The following is a 15,827-nucleotide window of genomic DNA, read 5'->3' on the forward strand; positions in this document are numbered from 1 at the left end:
CTAGTTAAAAACTGTTGGGCTGGAGAAAACGGTCTTTCTGAGCACAGAGAGCTGTCGGAGGGGTTGCAGCAGGAAGCCTGGTCGCTCCAGGGCAGGGTCCCTCCTGGAGGCTGCCTGCAGGGTGGCTTCTCCCAGCTGAGCCGGCAGCACGGACCTCCTCGCCGTTCTTCCCTCCAGAGGAGCCTCCTCCTCCTCCTCCTCCTCCTCCCACCCAGTCCTGGGCAGCTCCATCCTTCCAAATGGGAGCTGAGTTTGCAAGCCTCCGGCCTCGGGGCTGGTGCTGCTGATGTCACCGCCAGAAAACAGTTGTGATTGGATCTAATTAGACTCTGCCGCGGCAAATAGACAGGCTCCCTGCGTGATTGGCTTCAAAGTGGCTGGTGCCAAACAACTAGCAGAGGTGCAAAAGTAGCAGCCCTGCATTGGGAGCACCAGACGGAGAGGCAGCCCCGGAGAGAGAGAGAAGAGAGCTCCAGCTCGGCGCGATCGGGGCGCCCCTGCCCAGCCCTCCCTGCCCGGGCGCCGGCACAGGCTCCCTCCAGCGCAGCCGGAGCCAAAGACAGAACAGCCACAGGGAGCGCGCTCTCTGCTCACTGGAGGTCCTAAAAAGTGAGCCGCCCCGCAGGCTCTCCGGTTTGCAAAATCAAGGATTCACAGCAGCTGAGCAGGAGCTCGGTCCTGAAAAGTGCGCGGGGCTCTCTGGGTTTGCAAAATCAGAAGGATTCACGGCAGAGGCAGCGGCAGCGGCTGGAGCAGCAGGAAAGGAGCCAGCCAGGCAGGAAGGGAGAAAAAGGTGCGACTGCCCGAGAGGAAGGAGAGCTGCTCGCTCCCGGCTCCCTGACGGGGTCTCGGGACATGGCATCTGTCCTGGGGAGCGGCAGAGGATCTGGAGGGCTGAGCAGCCAACTCAAGTGCAAGTCCAAGAGGAGGAGGAGGAGGAGGTCCAAGAGAAAAGGTAGGAACCGCTCTGTGCGCGCTGCACTGCCGGCCACAACTGTCCGGCGCCCGGGTTTCCCTGTTGTCCTGGCTCTGCCTGTTCCGAGCAGCTTCACTTTAGGGTGCTGCTGGGGTGTCTGACCAGAGCTGGTGCTTGGGAGTTCAGACCCCTTTGCACTTGTCCGGGGGCCTCCTGGAGCCCCAGTGGCCAGCTCGCTCGGGAAGAGGTTTGACAGGAGCCAGCAGGGAGGGCGGGGAGAAGGCTGAGTCCGGGGAGCCTGGTCCTGGCGGGGGAAGATGCTCCCCGCTCCGGCACTGTGGTCTCCACCCCCCACAGCCTCTTGGAGGCCACATTTTCACTCGGTGCCAGAGGAAACATTGGCATGAGCCGACATCCACAAAGACGAGGGAGCCAGCCCTCGTGCCAGCTACTGCCATCGGAATCGTCCCCGAGGAGGCAGTGGGCAAAGCCCGGCCAGCGCTGCCCCAAATTGGCTGGCGGGTTTTTTTTACTGAGCATTAAAGCGCCGCCGCTGTCTCGTAAGCACCGGGACCCACAGAGAGCGCAGGGCTCGTCCTCGGGGAAATAAGCAGAAATGAGCACAGAAATAAGCAGCACGTCTTGTCAGTAGGGGGGGAACAAAATAAATCCACGCACCAGCAAGGGATAAAAAGGAGCTGGGTGACAGGTTGCTGCTGACAGACTGTCACGGGTGTCTCCTCACCAGCGTTCTCGGAAAGCGGCTGCACTGAAGTTAGCCGGTGCCTCTGCACGCCGGGGCTTCCACTCGGGGGGCTCGTGCTAAATTAGCCGTGGCTCCAGGGTGACAGCCATGTCCCCAGATGCCATCGCCGCCCGTGTGCCTTCCCCAGAGGGATTAAAACATTCTTCTCCTGCCAGCTCTTCCCTGCCCAGACGGGAACTTGTATACTGTCAGCTGCTCGTTATGAGACTGCAGGAGAAAGTTCAGTGCTTCTTATGATTTGAAATGTCTTCATATATATATATATATATATATATATATATATATATATATATATATATATATATTTTAAAAGTGAATTTAGAGCTATCCAAAACAACTGGAAAGACATAGCTAAAATTCACCAGATTTTCTAGTCGTTCCAATGCAGGACTCACGGTCAGGTTACGGCTGAGGTTTGCCTGTCCTCCCTGGAGGATTTTGGTCTTTGCTGGGGCCTGAGATAAGTTTCCACCAGACGGGTTTCCTCTGTGCCCTCAGACGGCCCCCATCCTTCAAGACTTCTTCCAGGGGTAGAAACTAGCTGGGCTATTTTAAAGGCATCAATGTCAGTAGCGAATGGTCTTAAATTATGATCGCACATCGGGACCCCCCTGGGGGGGGGCAAATGAGGCTCCGCAACTTCCCCCAAAGGGGTTGCAGAGCCTTCAGTTTCAGAAGCAAAGGTGGTGGGGGGAGATTTTTATGATGCTAGTTTAAGTCTCCAGCTGCTACAGTGTATGCCTGCTGTCTACTTTGTTACTTGAAAATTATTTACTTTGTTACTTGAAAATATCTACTTTGTTACTTGACAATGAAACAGACCCATCAGCGCTTTCGGGAGATGCTGCTGACAAATTTTTCATCGGTATTGAGAAAAGTCCACAGGACCGAATAGGGAATATGACTTTTAATAGAGGAAAGAGGAAAAAAATGTCGTATTTATTCTCCAGGTATCTGTGTTTCCCAGTATTTTTTTACTTAGTCTTTTTGAAATATTTAGAATTGAAGAGCATGGGCTATGCTCTTTCATAATGATGCAATCCATATAGGCATAAGCCGGTGGAAATCATTGCCTTTCTCGAAATGCATTTTCCTTGCCGTTGCATGTCAGTCATGCTAGCTCAGAGAGTATTCAATTTGTAGGGGAAAGAAATCTGGAGGAAGACTTCATCTGCTCTATGCTTCACTGCAGAAATTAAAAATAAAATCTATGCCTTGGTGATTTGGAATATGCCACGTCCTTTCATTTTCACAGCCAAAATTTGAAGTGGGAAAGGGCAGTTGGAATTTGTACACTGATTCCAATTGCAGGTAGATTGGGGGGGCGGGGAGGAGGCAGAGGTGAAGTTTTCTGTGACATCTATTGACGGCGGTCTTGGTGGGAAAGTCAAATCAAACTCCTAAATATTCACTTTTGGGGGGGAAAAGTTAATATAGATGTGCATGATCAAATTCAAAGATAACATAGCAAGCTAAGAGGCACGTTAAATGATTATTTGCATTTTCCCGGGAATAGATCAGTTTATATATAACACCTAGCTATGACAGAGGCTGTTTTGCTGTCACATACAAAACAATGGGATGAGCGTGAATTACATCTTGGTGGTCAGGCATGTTAACAATCATAAGTGAATAGAATAGCTTCAACTTTTGAGCTCCTATAATATTAAAACTGTGCGCTCGTGGTCATGATTGAAAGTCCACATGTGCGTGGAGGACTCTTGAGGAATTCTAGCAAGGCTGTGGGCCACTCGCTGATTGTAGCCACGGAGTAAGGGCTCTTCCTACAAGTAAATAAACACAATTAGGGCAAATGTCCGCTTCTGGCCTGTGATGGGTAATATTTTCGCCTGTTCTAACGTACAAGAATCATTTCGGAAGGTGCACGATGACCGCTTAGCTTCCCAGAATGTGAAATGCTGTTTTCTGTAAAATATTCTCTAAAAGTTGCTTCGACATCATGGGCTTCTCATTATCAAAACAATCTGTGGGCTCTGAAATAAAACACTCCGTAGCTACAGCTTAAGTGCAGTGATGATACAATACTTTCATTATTGCTAAACACCATCCACGGTCTCAGAAATAAAATACTTTCCTGACCAAGGTGTTTTTCAGTTGCCACGCCATGCAAGAAGTAGTAGGTATCTTAAAAAAAAAAATCCAAAAGAAGAAAAAAAATCTTAGTCACCAAAATATGACTTTCAGTTATTAACTAGTATTTCTCTCTCCGATGAAACTTTAAAAATGATTTTCAGAATAAATCTCCCCACCCACCAATTCCACTTCTGTTTTTTTTAATCGGGACCTAGTGTTGAACAGTTATGCATTTTTTTTTCCCTGGGTTATTTTTTTCAGTTGGAACTTTGTCTTAGAAATTATTTATAAATGATTCATATTTTCTATGCAAATGGGAAATGCCAACATTTGACTGTTATGTGAGGAAAAGACAAGCAAATAAAAATAAAAAGCTTTAGGAAGGACAGGGAAAACCTCTCAGTGTTACATCCATGGCAAAGCAAGGCTCATGTCCCAAGTAACATGTGACACATTAGTGTCTCCTGCTTCTATTTCATTCAGAGCTTTTTGGAACATAACAGTAGGATTTGCAGAGTGTGGAGATTGGCTGTTACCTGTCCTTGTTAAATACCCATGCAGTTCATTTATCAGGGAGTGCACTCAGAGATTGCACTTTATTTTATAGTTCTTGGTAGAATTATGCAAGGCAATTAAGCACAACCAAATTACGTGGTTGTGTACGGTAAGGACTGCTTGTATTTAGAAAGAACTGAATATGTGAATATTATAAATGTATACACTTTAACCCAAAATAATGAAGGTAAAGCTTTAAGTTTTTGTTGTTGTTCTTGTTATTGGTATTCAAGCAGGTAGAATAAGGAGCAGATTTCATCAAAACAGTATAGTATATCAAAATATATCTCTTAAAAACGTATCAGTTAATTTCTGAACTGTGGGAAACCTTCTGGATAATATATTTGAGGCATTTCATAAATATCTTTTCAGTTATTAGAATAGTACATATATCCTGTATTGTGTATCTGTTTTACTTTCTTTTTTGAGGATATTTTTTTTTTCCATAAAGAAGCTATGCACTAGCATGGGATGGGTTTTGCAAATAAAATAATTTTAGTATTCTACTCATTATTATACACGATGTGTGAAATGGCTGAAGTTATCTGGAAATTATTTTTAAAAGGCTCTTTCAAGGCGAATGTCTCTGGAGGTAGAGCATGCAAACCGAAGGGTCGGGTTTTAAGTGAGGTGTGTCAATCTTCGTAAAGCAGGAAGGGGGAGGAACTTGGGGAGCGATTTGCACGCTCCATAAACAATCACCCGGCCCCTCCGTTACGTTGCATCTGGGCATCGGCACATGGCGTTTCTCTCTCTGAGGCATCTGACAGCAAAATAAGTTAACTCTTGAAATTTAGCTGTGTTCCCGGGGTGGCTGGTTACACGGAGTTTTTCAGGAGATTGGAAAACGGGCTCTGGGAGCCCCGGCACCCCTCCGTAGCTCTAGAAGAGCAAAGCCCAGAATCTCAGGAAGGTGTGGGGCAGGGAGCAGGTTGCCGAGCATAGTGAGATGCAAATAAAAAGTTGGCAAATGGGACAAAATGAGTGGAGCAGATGGGTGGCAGGCACGCCGGCTTGTTGCGGAAGTGAAATTCCATGAAAAATTAATGGAATAGAGAGACGGGGCTCGGGATGAAGGCAGAGCGCCGTGAGGCTCCCCTGGCCGGGAGGGACTCAGCCCGCCACCTCCCGCCCACCCCTCACCCTCCTTATCTCCCTCGCTGACAGCCCAGGAGGAAGGGCTGGATTGAGTGATAAAATCAAATTGATTAAACCGTTAGCCAGCGTCTAATTGAGTGGGGCTTTTTTCTTTTCTTTTCTTTTTTCTTTCTCTTTCTAAAAAAAATGTGTATGAGCGCCTCTGATTTTGAGTGACCAGAGTAATGACAGTCATTTGAGATCGCTTCAAGGGCATTACATACAATGAGCGAACTTAAATTTAGAATAAAAACATGGGATCCGTGTATCATAGCTAAACAGCGGTGATTTGGTCATTGTGGAAGTGCCATCCCAGAAGAGTGTTATGTAAAGGGAACACAGAAAAAGAAATTGCATTCTTTTTTAAGGCATGGAACGATAACTTGCACTGTGAAAGCATTGAATGTTCAACTTAAAAGCGATAAGTGTATGTAATGTCACACACACACATACTTGCACCTACATTTTAGTTACTGCCCATGTATGTATGCAAACATATATACACAAGACAGCTGAAACCTTTGAGCAATTTTTATACCTGTCTGGTTCTTTTTCTAAAATAGAATGGAATGTGAATGCCAGTATTTTGCTAATATGAGCAGTGTTTAAAACCTCCTAAAGCCCACATTAATTATCCCACTGCTTTGCTTCTCCTCATTTAAAAATATTATTTCTAAATAGGCGTTGCAGTGATAGATTTGGTTCCTAATTACTACTAGCTAACTAGACTTCTGAAAGGACAATTTCCCCACGTTGCAAGCAAGATTTTAAAAGCGCCTCTTGCCGTTTTGAAACTGAATGTGAGAATAAAGGTGCATGCCAAGTGAACTGTGGAAAGCAGGTCTGTCCTTCGTGAATATGCAAACTGCCGGGGGTCGGTGCCGTTCTGTGGTTACCCAACATCCCAGTAGCAGCCCAGGGCTGGGCCCGGCTACTGTGTGGCCCGGAACCCTTATTCTCGCTGCTGAGTGTGTGTAAATAGAATGGACCCAAATCAACCTCTATCTTTATGATTAAATGCTTCTCCTCCACCCAGAGAAATACATGCTGTAAAACACTTGATTTTGCAAAGACCGTTTGCTTATCCCCAATGAACTACTACTAATACGTCATAACTCACTTAAGAATGTAGAAATCCTTTTCCTTTACCTTGTTTGAGCTTTTCCTTCCTTTCCTGTTTTGATTTGCAAAAGAAAATGTCTTTTGTGTGTGAACTTATATTGTACTCTGTGGAAAATTATGGATTTTACTTTAATGGTTTAAAAAAAAAAAAAGACAAGAAGAGCCCTTGTTGCTTTTCTTACCTAAACACAGAGTTTATATAGTGCATTAAAAAGGAAAAAAAAAAAAAGATTTGTTACAAGTTTGGAGCAAGGGAGTATGTGTTTAAAAGGAATCTCCTTCCTTCCTTTTTTGTGTGTGTTTTTCCTTTTGGCCCAATGGGGAACCTAAATCTGTTTTAATTGCACAGACACTCGAACAAAAAGTCACTTTGTATCTGCCAAGTGTGGTACCTTCCTTTGTTTATTTGCTATTAAACTGTTTGAGAAGAAAAAAAAAATGTTCCAGTGTCAAATGGAGGGACATTTCTTTCAATAAGAGAAAAACAAACTCTCTTTAGACTTTCGACACACATGTAAAAGTGACGGACCCTCGTGAGACTTTAGAAAGAGGAGGGAAAGATGCCTTTAGAAATTTAAAAACTTAGAGCCAGAAGTATTCTTCTGCTTGCATTATGTTACTGCCTTGGTATCAAGACATCCCTGTCTAGCGCTTAAAGTCGAGCTTTTATTTTCTTGTTTGTTTTACTGTGTTATTGGAAAGGAATGGAGGGGGCGGGGCTACCACGTCTGATCTTGGTGGACCGGTTGGAGCGACACCCCAGCAAACGAGGCTCCGAGGCCTTCTGTCGGTCCCCACCTGCAAGTTCCTGAGTGAATCTGGTTTCCCAGAAACCTCATCCAAGAAATTAGCCACTTAGAAATTGGGGACGTTTGTGTTTTAAGAGCTCTGTGATTTCCCCCGGAAATACAGCCGGCCACTTGCAAAGACAGCAGACTTTTTTCTGAAGAACAATATACATTTGGAAATAGACAGCTAACCTGAGCTGGCCAGGTCTTCTGCACACTCTGTGGGGTGTTTAGTCACTTTTCCTGCTAGTCACAGGGGTGGGGTTTGAAGAGAGGACAAATAATTCCTTTTTATCATTTTACTGATGAGAAATGGATGCAATTAGGGTCTGGTTTCTGGTAAGAAAATAGCTAGTAGATCCTCTTTGTGTTATATATATTTTTATGTATATTATATATATGGTATACATATTATATATTTTATATATTTATTATTTATTTTATATATATTATATTTTATATATTTTATATATCATATATTTTATATATTATGTATTTTATATATCATATATTTATATATTATATATTTTATATATCATATATTTTATATATATTTGTATATTATATATTCTTTTATAAAATATACTTTTGTATATTTTAAAATATATAAAACTTATATATTTTAAATTATACAAAATATATTTTTATATATTTTAAAATATATAAAACTTATATATTTTAAATTATATAAAAATATATAGACTTTATATATTTTATATATATTATATATGCTGTAATTCATTATTTATGTAATACATACATGCTGGAATTCACTGCCGTCTGTTTTAAATTATAAAAAATGCCAATAGTTCATGTTAATTTTTTTTTGTTCTCAAAAAAATAGCAGATGGGTCATATTAACTTTATATTTATATTAGAGAGGGGATCTTGATTAAAAAATAGTGTCCAATAACCAAAGCATTCACGTAGACAAAGCAAAGCAGCGTTTGTGTTCAAGTTCAAGGAGGCATGTCATGTAAATGTTCAGTTGACTCCTAATGTCTTTTAAGAACATTTCTTTGGGATCCCTACGAGGTGAAATTGGGAGAGCCTTTTTCGAGCTGTGCACACTTAAAATGAGGGGGCGGAGGGTGCCTTCCCGGGCTGCATCTGGCACAGGGAGGGCAGCCGGAGCCCCGACGTGCGTTCGTGTAGCTGCTAACTCACAAGGGGAAAAGCCATTTCCCTCTCCACGCAGCCCCGTGGGGTCGAGATCTTCCGGGGATGAGAAACAGAACCCCAGCAGTGCAGATGCAAGAGGAGAAACAGGCAGCTGTTATTTTTATCGTAAGTCCCTGCTCACCGGCATGACCACTTCAACCCAAATCTGGTCGCTTGCATTCTGCTGACAGCCCTCAGAAGGGCACCAACAAATAACTCACTCACAAAACAGACCAAGGTTTCTCTTTGGCCGTTGTTCTGCCACTTGGGTAATAAATAAAACTAATATTGCTCAGGGTTATATTTGTAAACCTTTTTATTTTTTTTCTTCCCCCTGAGGGGTCTCTAATAGACAGAGTGGATCTTACGGCCAAATGTTAGTGAAACACTTCCATGTGATTTGCATGTCATGGAAAGTATCTCTTTAAATACCTTAAACAGGATGTACTTAGGAGAATTTTATAGATTTAATTAATCCTTGCTGCTCCATTTGTTTTGAGATGAAATCCCTGGTTCTTGTTTCCTGCCGCCGACAGGCGGAAGATCTGCCTCATCATTTTGCAACGTGCTACGTGGTTTCTCAGATGTGTCTTCTCAAATACGGCATCAAACTAGGACAAGGGGACTCAGCTCTCCGTCACCGGAGTCTATTCCTGGCTGAAAATGCTAACCCGGGTCAAATCCCTTTTTATGGTTAAAAACAGACATGGGGGCGCAGCTACTGTTTTCAAGAGGCAAGACCGAGACTCACAGTAAGATAGCCCAAAGCATATACCTAGGGCACCAATAATTGATCTTAAAACACAGATTTTTTTTTTATTAGTCTAAGTGCAATGGAAATACACAAATTTCCTCTCTCCTTAAAGATCAATGCAATATTTTCTAGACATTTAATTGCGTCTGGAAAAATAATGCAATTTTATAAACATGACAGAAACATCAGCAAAATGGATTTTGACCTCTCCAACCCCGAGTCTGGCCGGGCTCACTCATCCCTGTCTGGAGCAGATGTTGCTCTCACATTGGGCTTGAGACTCTGAGAACAGCTGAACCCCTAAAGGAAATACCTGCCCCCTTTGTGTGAGACTGCCCAGGCCTCAGGACCCAAACATAAAATGTACACAATCTCAGACACTCTACGACATGCACAATCAAAAAAAAAAAAGAGAGAGAGAGAGATCGTTTTACAAATGTGTGAGATTAGGATGAGCAAAAGGTGAATAAAAAAAACAATACCTTTTACTGTTCCTTAGATGAAGAAAAACATAGAAAGCCTAACTGAACCACAGACACAAACATACTTTATGCAGGCTTCGACTCTAAATGCTACTTCTACAGATGAAACTTTTTGAAGGACTATCCAGAGTCTAACAAAATTCTAACAGGAAGTGACTTTTTTTTCTTTTTTTTATCCACAACCTACGGTTCAAGGAAAAATTTTAAAAATTCCAATAATTCCAGGCTACCGATTTTATTTTTTTCTAATGGAGAAATAAGTTTGAAATAAGACTAAGAAAAATACTAGGACGAGCGATAGGTTTTGAAAACCCTCGAAGACAATAGCGTGAGGAATACAGTCACTTTGACAGCCCCAGAGAGACACTGAGCTGAGAGCAAACACTGTCACCTCCAGAGGTGGCCATGGCGCGTGGTCACGTGTCATGTCCTGGCTCCGTTCCGCTCTCAGGACCTGCAACGGGTGTTCCGCACCAACCGAAATTGGGCTCAATATTTGCTTACTAAGCATTTGGGGAAGATGGCGTTTTATTACCCTTTTAAGTCTGACAAATTTTAGAGTTCATATAATTTCATGGAATCCCGTGAGTTTTTAACCAAATTTTTTGTTTCGGGGGAAGTCAAATCATGACGACTTGGGCTTCTGTAGGTAGGCAGTGAATAGAATCCGTCGTTAAAACGTGCACGCGGGTGTTTCGTGCAAGTTCATAATACACGCGTGCAACGTACAGAGATGACAAACTCAAGATTTTAAAACACATGAGCATTTATTGAAATAGTCAATACTGAAACATCGGAAGATTCTCTCATGCTGGGACAGCAGGAGCGCCATATAAACACTTTAAAAATCACGCCTGGGGAAAAAAAATCCTGAGTAAACTTCTGAGAGCACAGATTCTCTGGGAGACAGTGAGAAAGAACGTAGGTGGGTTTATGACTGCTTTATAGTGTCGAGGAAAAAACATTGCTTAATTGCAAAAGTTCAGAAACGTCATTGTTTAAAATTTCCCTTTGTGCATATTTCACCTGAAGTGAAGTAAGTCTCTTTGTCTTTGCACTAGCAAAATAAAATAAAATAAAATAAAATAACCTGTCTTCTTACATCATAAAACAGGGGAGAAACAACCACCACACCAGTATAAAGGGATTTTTAATAGAAGCAGAGGGAGAGACAGAAAGAGAGAGAGCAAAGAAAAAGAAAAACAGAGACACATGCAGAGAGAGAGAGAATAAATCACAAGCCTCTTTGTTCTGGTGCCTAATTAGAGTTCATCTTTTCCACATTTTATTTCCCGCAGCCTTCAATTCAGGAAGGACACTTGATTCAGAAGGATGGTGCACGCTACCCAGTTCTGCTCTGTGTGTGATTTTGCCTCCCACGTCATGTGTGCATTCAGACAGAGTCTGTATTTGGCGTGCGTCTTCCCGATTCCCTCATTTATTCGCGCACGAGTAGACCTCCAGCGCCTACTATTGGCCGGGTGAGGAGAGAGGCCCCCCCAGAGCCACGGAAAGAAGCTCTCATGGCCCTTCCTCCCGAGCGGGGCTGAGTGTGGACATACCAAGGCACACAGTCACACGTGAAATCAAAGCAGGCTACAGCAGTAACACACCTCAGCCTCCGCACGAGATTAGGTTCTACCGTAGCGTTCCAAAACACAAAATATCGTCAGACTTTTTTTTTTTTTTTTTTTTTTTTACAAACATGGTCTTCTATTGTATTTCCTTGATTATCTCAAGTGAAACTCCTTTACAAAGCTAAACCGATAAAATATAACCTCCTTTGGGTGGGAATAGTTGTGTTCCCTTAACAAGCGTCAAAACGTAATAGCTACTCAATGAAACCCACTGAGAAAATTGATTTTATTTATGCAGTAAGAGTTTCTTAAAGAAATCATCGGGACGCGATGGTGGAAGGGAAGTTTTTCTAATGAGGTTGTGGGTAGATCGCGTGGGCTGTGGCAGTTTATGGACCAGCGGGCAATGGATGTGGGGTTCGTAGTAGAGGATGACAACCATGGACTGTCTTCGGGGTTATGAAAACCGGGGGGAAAAAATGCGATTCCTTCGGTTCTCGTTTAGTGGAATTACCTGCAGGCTTGAACAGGTAATTCAAGGTGTGTTTCTGTATTTTTTTGTGGTTTTTCACGGATGGGGCCACAATGTACATACAGCTCTGTGTTCCTGGAAATTAGCATGGTGGCCATGTCGGCGCACATGTTCCATAAATGTTTGTGGTAGAATTAATTATCAGATTGAGGCTGTCCGTTTATAAAGGGCACTGTCTGATTTACTTCTGAGTCACCGTTATGTAAATTGGGGTTTATCCACTCCACAAACATTGACTGAGCACCTTTGGTTGTCAGACGCCGTGCTCCGGGGTCAGGATTAAGCCACAGCAGAAGCTCTGAAGAAGTCCCAAAATAGCCAGAAAGCAAGTCCCAATGTGGTTCTGACTTTTCTGTTGTCTACACTGAAGAGAGACTTTTACAAAACTCCCCTTCCAGAGAGCCTGGCAGGCACACGTCTGCTGTTTGCCAACCGAGTATCACTGCCTGCAGACTGGTACAAGTAGAGGATTTTTTGCATGTTAAAAAAAAAAAAAAATGAGATACTCACGCCTGTCATCCTAGGCCTCTGGGAGGCCGAGGCAGGCAGATTGCTCAAGGTCAGGAGTTCGAAACCAGCCTGAGCAAGAGCGATACCCCATCTCTACCAAAAATAGAAAAAAGTTAACTGGACAGCTAAAAACATATAGGAAAAATTAGCTGGGCATGGTGGCGCATGCCTGTAGTCCCAGCTACTGGGGAGGCTGAGGCAGGAGGATCGCTTGAGCCCAGGAGTCTGAGGTTGCTGTGAGCTAGGCTGATGCCACAGCACTCTAGCTCGGGCAACAGAGAGAGACTCTGTCTCAAAAAAAAAAAAAAAAAAATGAGATGAAATCCTCAGATCTGAAGAAACCAGAAAGCCCGAATTGTTTCTCGGCGAGCAAGGCTTCCAAGACACCCTCACTGCCACGTGTGTTGCAGGGCATGGATGGGCCTGACGTCTTTGCCGGGAAGCCCCCCCACCCCCCCACCCCCCCACCCCACCCCCGGCTGTGCTTGGGGCTCCCGCACCTGTGACCCACGCCCAGCTCCCCCTCTGGGCAGGGCCAGACACAACCTGCGGCCCCTGCCAGGTCTCACCGCCATGGCCGAGTCCCCCTGGGAGGGAGGATGCGAAGTCTGGCAGCGAGCCCGAGAGAGGAAGGTGACTGAAGGGCTGTCCCTCTTAACCACTTCCGTACCAGCGTCGACTGTAGCCGACAGCCACAGACGAACGCGCACGGCGGCTGTAGCCGACAGCGTGATGTGACTTTCCTAATTTTTTTTCATCGAAATAAAATTGTGAACATTTAAAAATAACATGATAAAAACATATATGTCTATGCTACCTATTCTGATATTTACGTGACAAGTAAAGCCGCCTGTAAAGTGAAACAAGCTTTCGGTGCTTTCAAGCTTTCCTCATCACACAAGAGCAGAACGGACGCGCCGTCAACGCACAGCGCAGACCGCCGTGCGGACTGCGAGGAATCCGGCAGAGGAGTCCCTGTTTGGGCCCGGTCACCTGGGTTTTTCAAGCAGTAGCTAGCAGCAGCGTGGAGAAAAAAATCATTATTTTCAGTGTCATTTCACCATTATTTCACCATCCTCCATGTCACCTGCATGTTAGGAGGCGTGGTTTCATGAGCTCACAGCCTCAGGTGATTCCCGCAGAGATTTCTATGCGGAGGCCTCGCTAAGGGGGTTTTTCCCCCAGAAGTCGGTCCTAGAGCCTTTTAAAACAACCATTCCCTAAAGAACTATCTCCCCATCCATCACCGTTACTTCAAGAAAGGTAGCCCCACTCGCCATCCTTTCCGGAATAATTTTTCGGAGCTGGCCTTTGTGAGAGGCGGAAAGTGCAGGGGTCCCAGTGTCCCCCCCTTCCCTCAGGCCGCTTATTCTCAGAAAAGGGCAGTGCGCCGTGCACCAGCAGGGTGAAAAGTGCGGCTGTGGGCAAAGCTTCGCGGCCGGTGAGCGCCGTGCCGCAGTGGTTGATATAGCCCGGCGTGTTCGGTGACCAACGACGGCATCCCTTTGCCTGCAGGTCTCGTGAAGGAGGATGGGTGCTCATACGTGTACCGCGGTGTGAGCCCACCCACATAGCACACGTGGCGTTGGCCCCCGCGTGTCCACGCAGCACTGAAGGTATGGGAAAGGCATGGCAAAGGCGGAAGTCACTGCGTGTGTGTCTTGTCTCTGTGTAGATAGCACATTTCCTGGTCCTCCTTATATTATTAGATGATTTTGGAATCACACCATCTACCTACCTACCTATCACTTACCTATCATCCATCTATCAATCCCCTATCACTTGTCTATACACCCATCACCTATCGCCTCTTCTTCCCCGCATATGCGCTAACCACGCGGGAGACGTGCGTGGCACCCACACCCCAACGCGGCCCTAGAGAGGTAAACCCGTTAGCGTGTTGCTGCCTGCTTGGCGTGCTCAGCGCTGGCTTCAGGACTTCGGGCTGCTGCAGTGAGGCAGACATTTATCGATAGTAGCACTTGGTAATGTTTCAAAACTCGGATCATCACGGAAACTAAAAATGCAAGTCGATAAAATCGAAACCATGCAAGAGATTGAATGTCATATACTACCCCGATTCCCTGAAAATAAGACAGGGTCTTATATTTGTTTTTCCTCAAGAAGACACCCTAGGGCTTATTTTCGGGGCATGTGTCATTTTCCCCCTCAAAGCCTCAGCTTGCAGCACGCACAGGATGGCCGGGACCCGACATGGGGAGCTGACCTTGTTGGTGGGGCTGCCCACACCTTTCCGGTCACCTCTGGGACAGCAGCTGTCACGATGGGGCAGATGAGAAGGGCTGCTCGTGTTCTTTCCCGCTCCGCGACGACATGCACGGGTTGTGCAGATGCGCTGCGTAGCCACGCCCGTCACTAGGGCTTATTTTCAGGCTAGGGATTCTATTGCACAAATGCTTAGAAATCCTGCTGGGGCTTATTTTACCGGTAGGTCTTATTTTCAGGGTAGGGCTTCTATTGCGCACATGCTTAGAGATCCTGCCAGGGCTTATTTCATGGGTAGGTCTCATTTTCGGGGAAACACGGTACTTACATATGTTATACTTAGGCGTAACAAGTTATGAACCATACTGCATAGAACTCTGGCGTGAGCACCAAGCTCTCTCACTATGAACGCACTTTGTCCTGAATCCAGCGTGGCCAAGGAAGGGTCCTCACTCTTGGCCCACTTGGACTTTTCTTCTCTCAGTTTCAGGCTCCGCCAATCTTTCAGCATTTCCTGAGACGTCTTCACCCATGTCTCTCCAGAGGGTTACTTTCTTGTGTCGGAGTCCCTATCACCAATGTCAAAAAACACAGCTGTGGCTGGGAACATTCAGATTTCAGACCCGAGTGCAGTGGCGTTATGTCCTGTACTCACAGCCGGTTTCTGCCCTCCCTGTTTCTCCTGGAGCTGCCCTGGGAGCGGCCTTGGGTTTGTCTCTCTCTGGTCTGTCTCTCACTGGGAAGTGTTCTTTACACGACTCTGAAGCAGTGGTTCTGTGGGTCAGGACCCGAACATGCGAGTTTGGGGGTGGGGAGTGGGAATGCCATCCGGCCCGTCACAGACAGACGCCCACAGTTCTGTCCGCCTTCGGAGACATCCTGGAAACTGAAGCGTGCCGGCCGGGCGCTGTGGCTCTCGCCTGTAATCCCAGCACTCTGGGAGGCCGAGGCGGGAGGATCGCTCAAGATGAGGACTTTGAAACCAGTCTGAGCAACAGCGAGACCCTGTCTCTACTGAAAAAAAAATAGGAAAAAAAATTAGCCAGTCACCTAATAATAGAAATAAAATGTTAGCCGGGCATGGTGGCTCATGCCTGTGGTCCCAGCTAATGGGGAGGCTGAGGCAGGAGGATCGCTTGAGCCCAGGAGTTGGAGGTTGCTGTGAGCTAGGCTGAAGCCACGGCACTCACTCTAGCCTGGGCGCCAG

At 45.3% G+C, this 15,827-nt stretch overlaps 1 protein-coding gene across 1 annotated transcript in view; it reads left to right on the plus strand.

The window, feature by feature from the left end:
* The first annotated feature begins 739 nt into the window (after positions 1-739).
* The window catches only part of ADARB2 (adenosine deaminase RNA specific B2 (inactive)), a 260,438-nt gene continuing 245,350 nt past the window's right edge, over positions 740-15,827 (plus strand). Inside the window, exon 1 of the mRNA XM_075997510.1 lies at positions 740-955. Coding sequence (XP_075853625.1) covers positions 856-955 — 100 coding nt within the window. The 5' untranslated portion in view covers positions 740-855. The remainder of the gene's footprint in view (positions 956-15,827) is intronic.

Source organism: Microcebus murinus, chromosome 25 (genome assembly GCF_040939455.1).
Source record: "Microcebus murinus isolate Inina chromosome 25, M.murinus_Inina_mat1.0, whole genome shotgun sequence".
Classification (NCBI taxonomy): Eukaryota; Metazoa; Chordata; class Mammalia; order Primates; family Cheirogaleidae; genus Microcebus; species Microcebus murinus.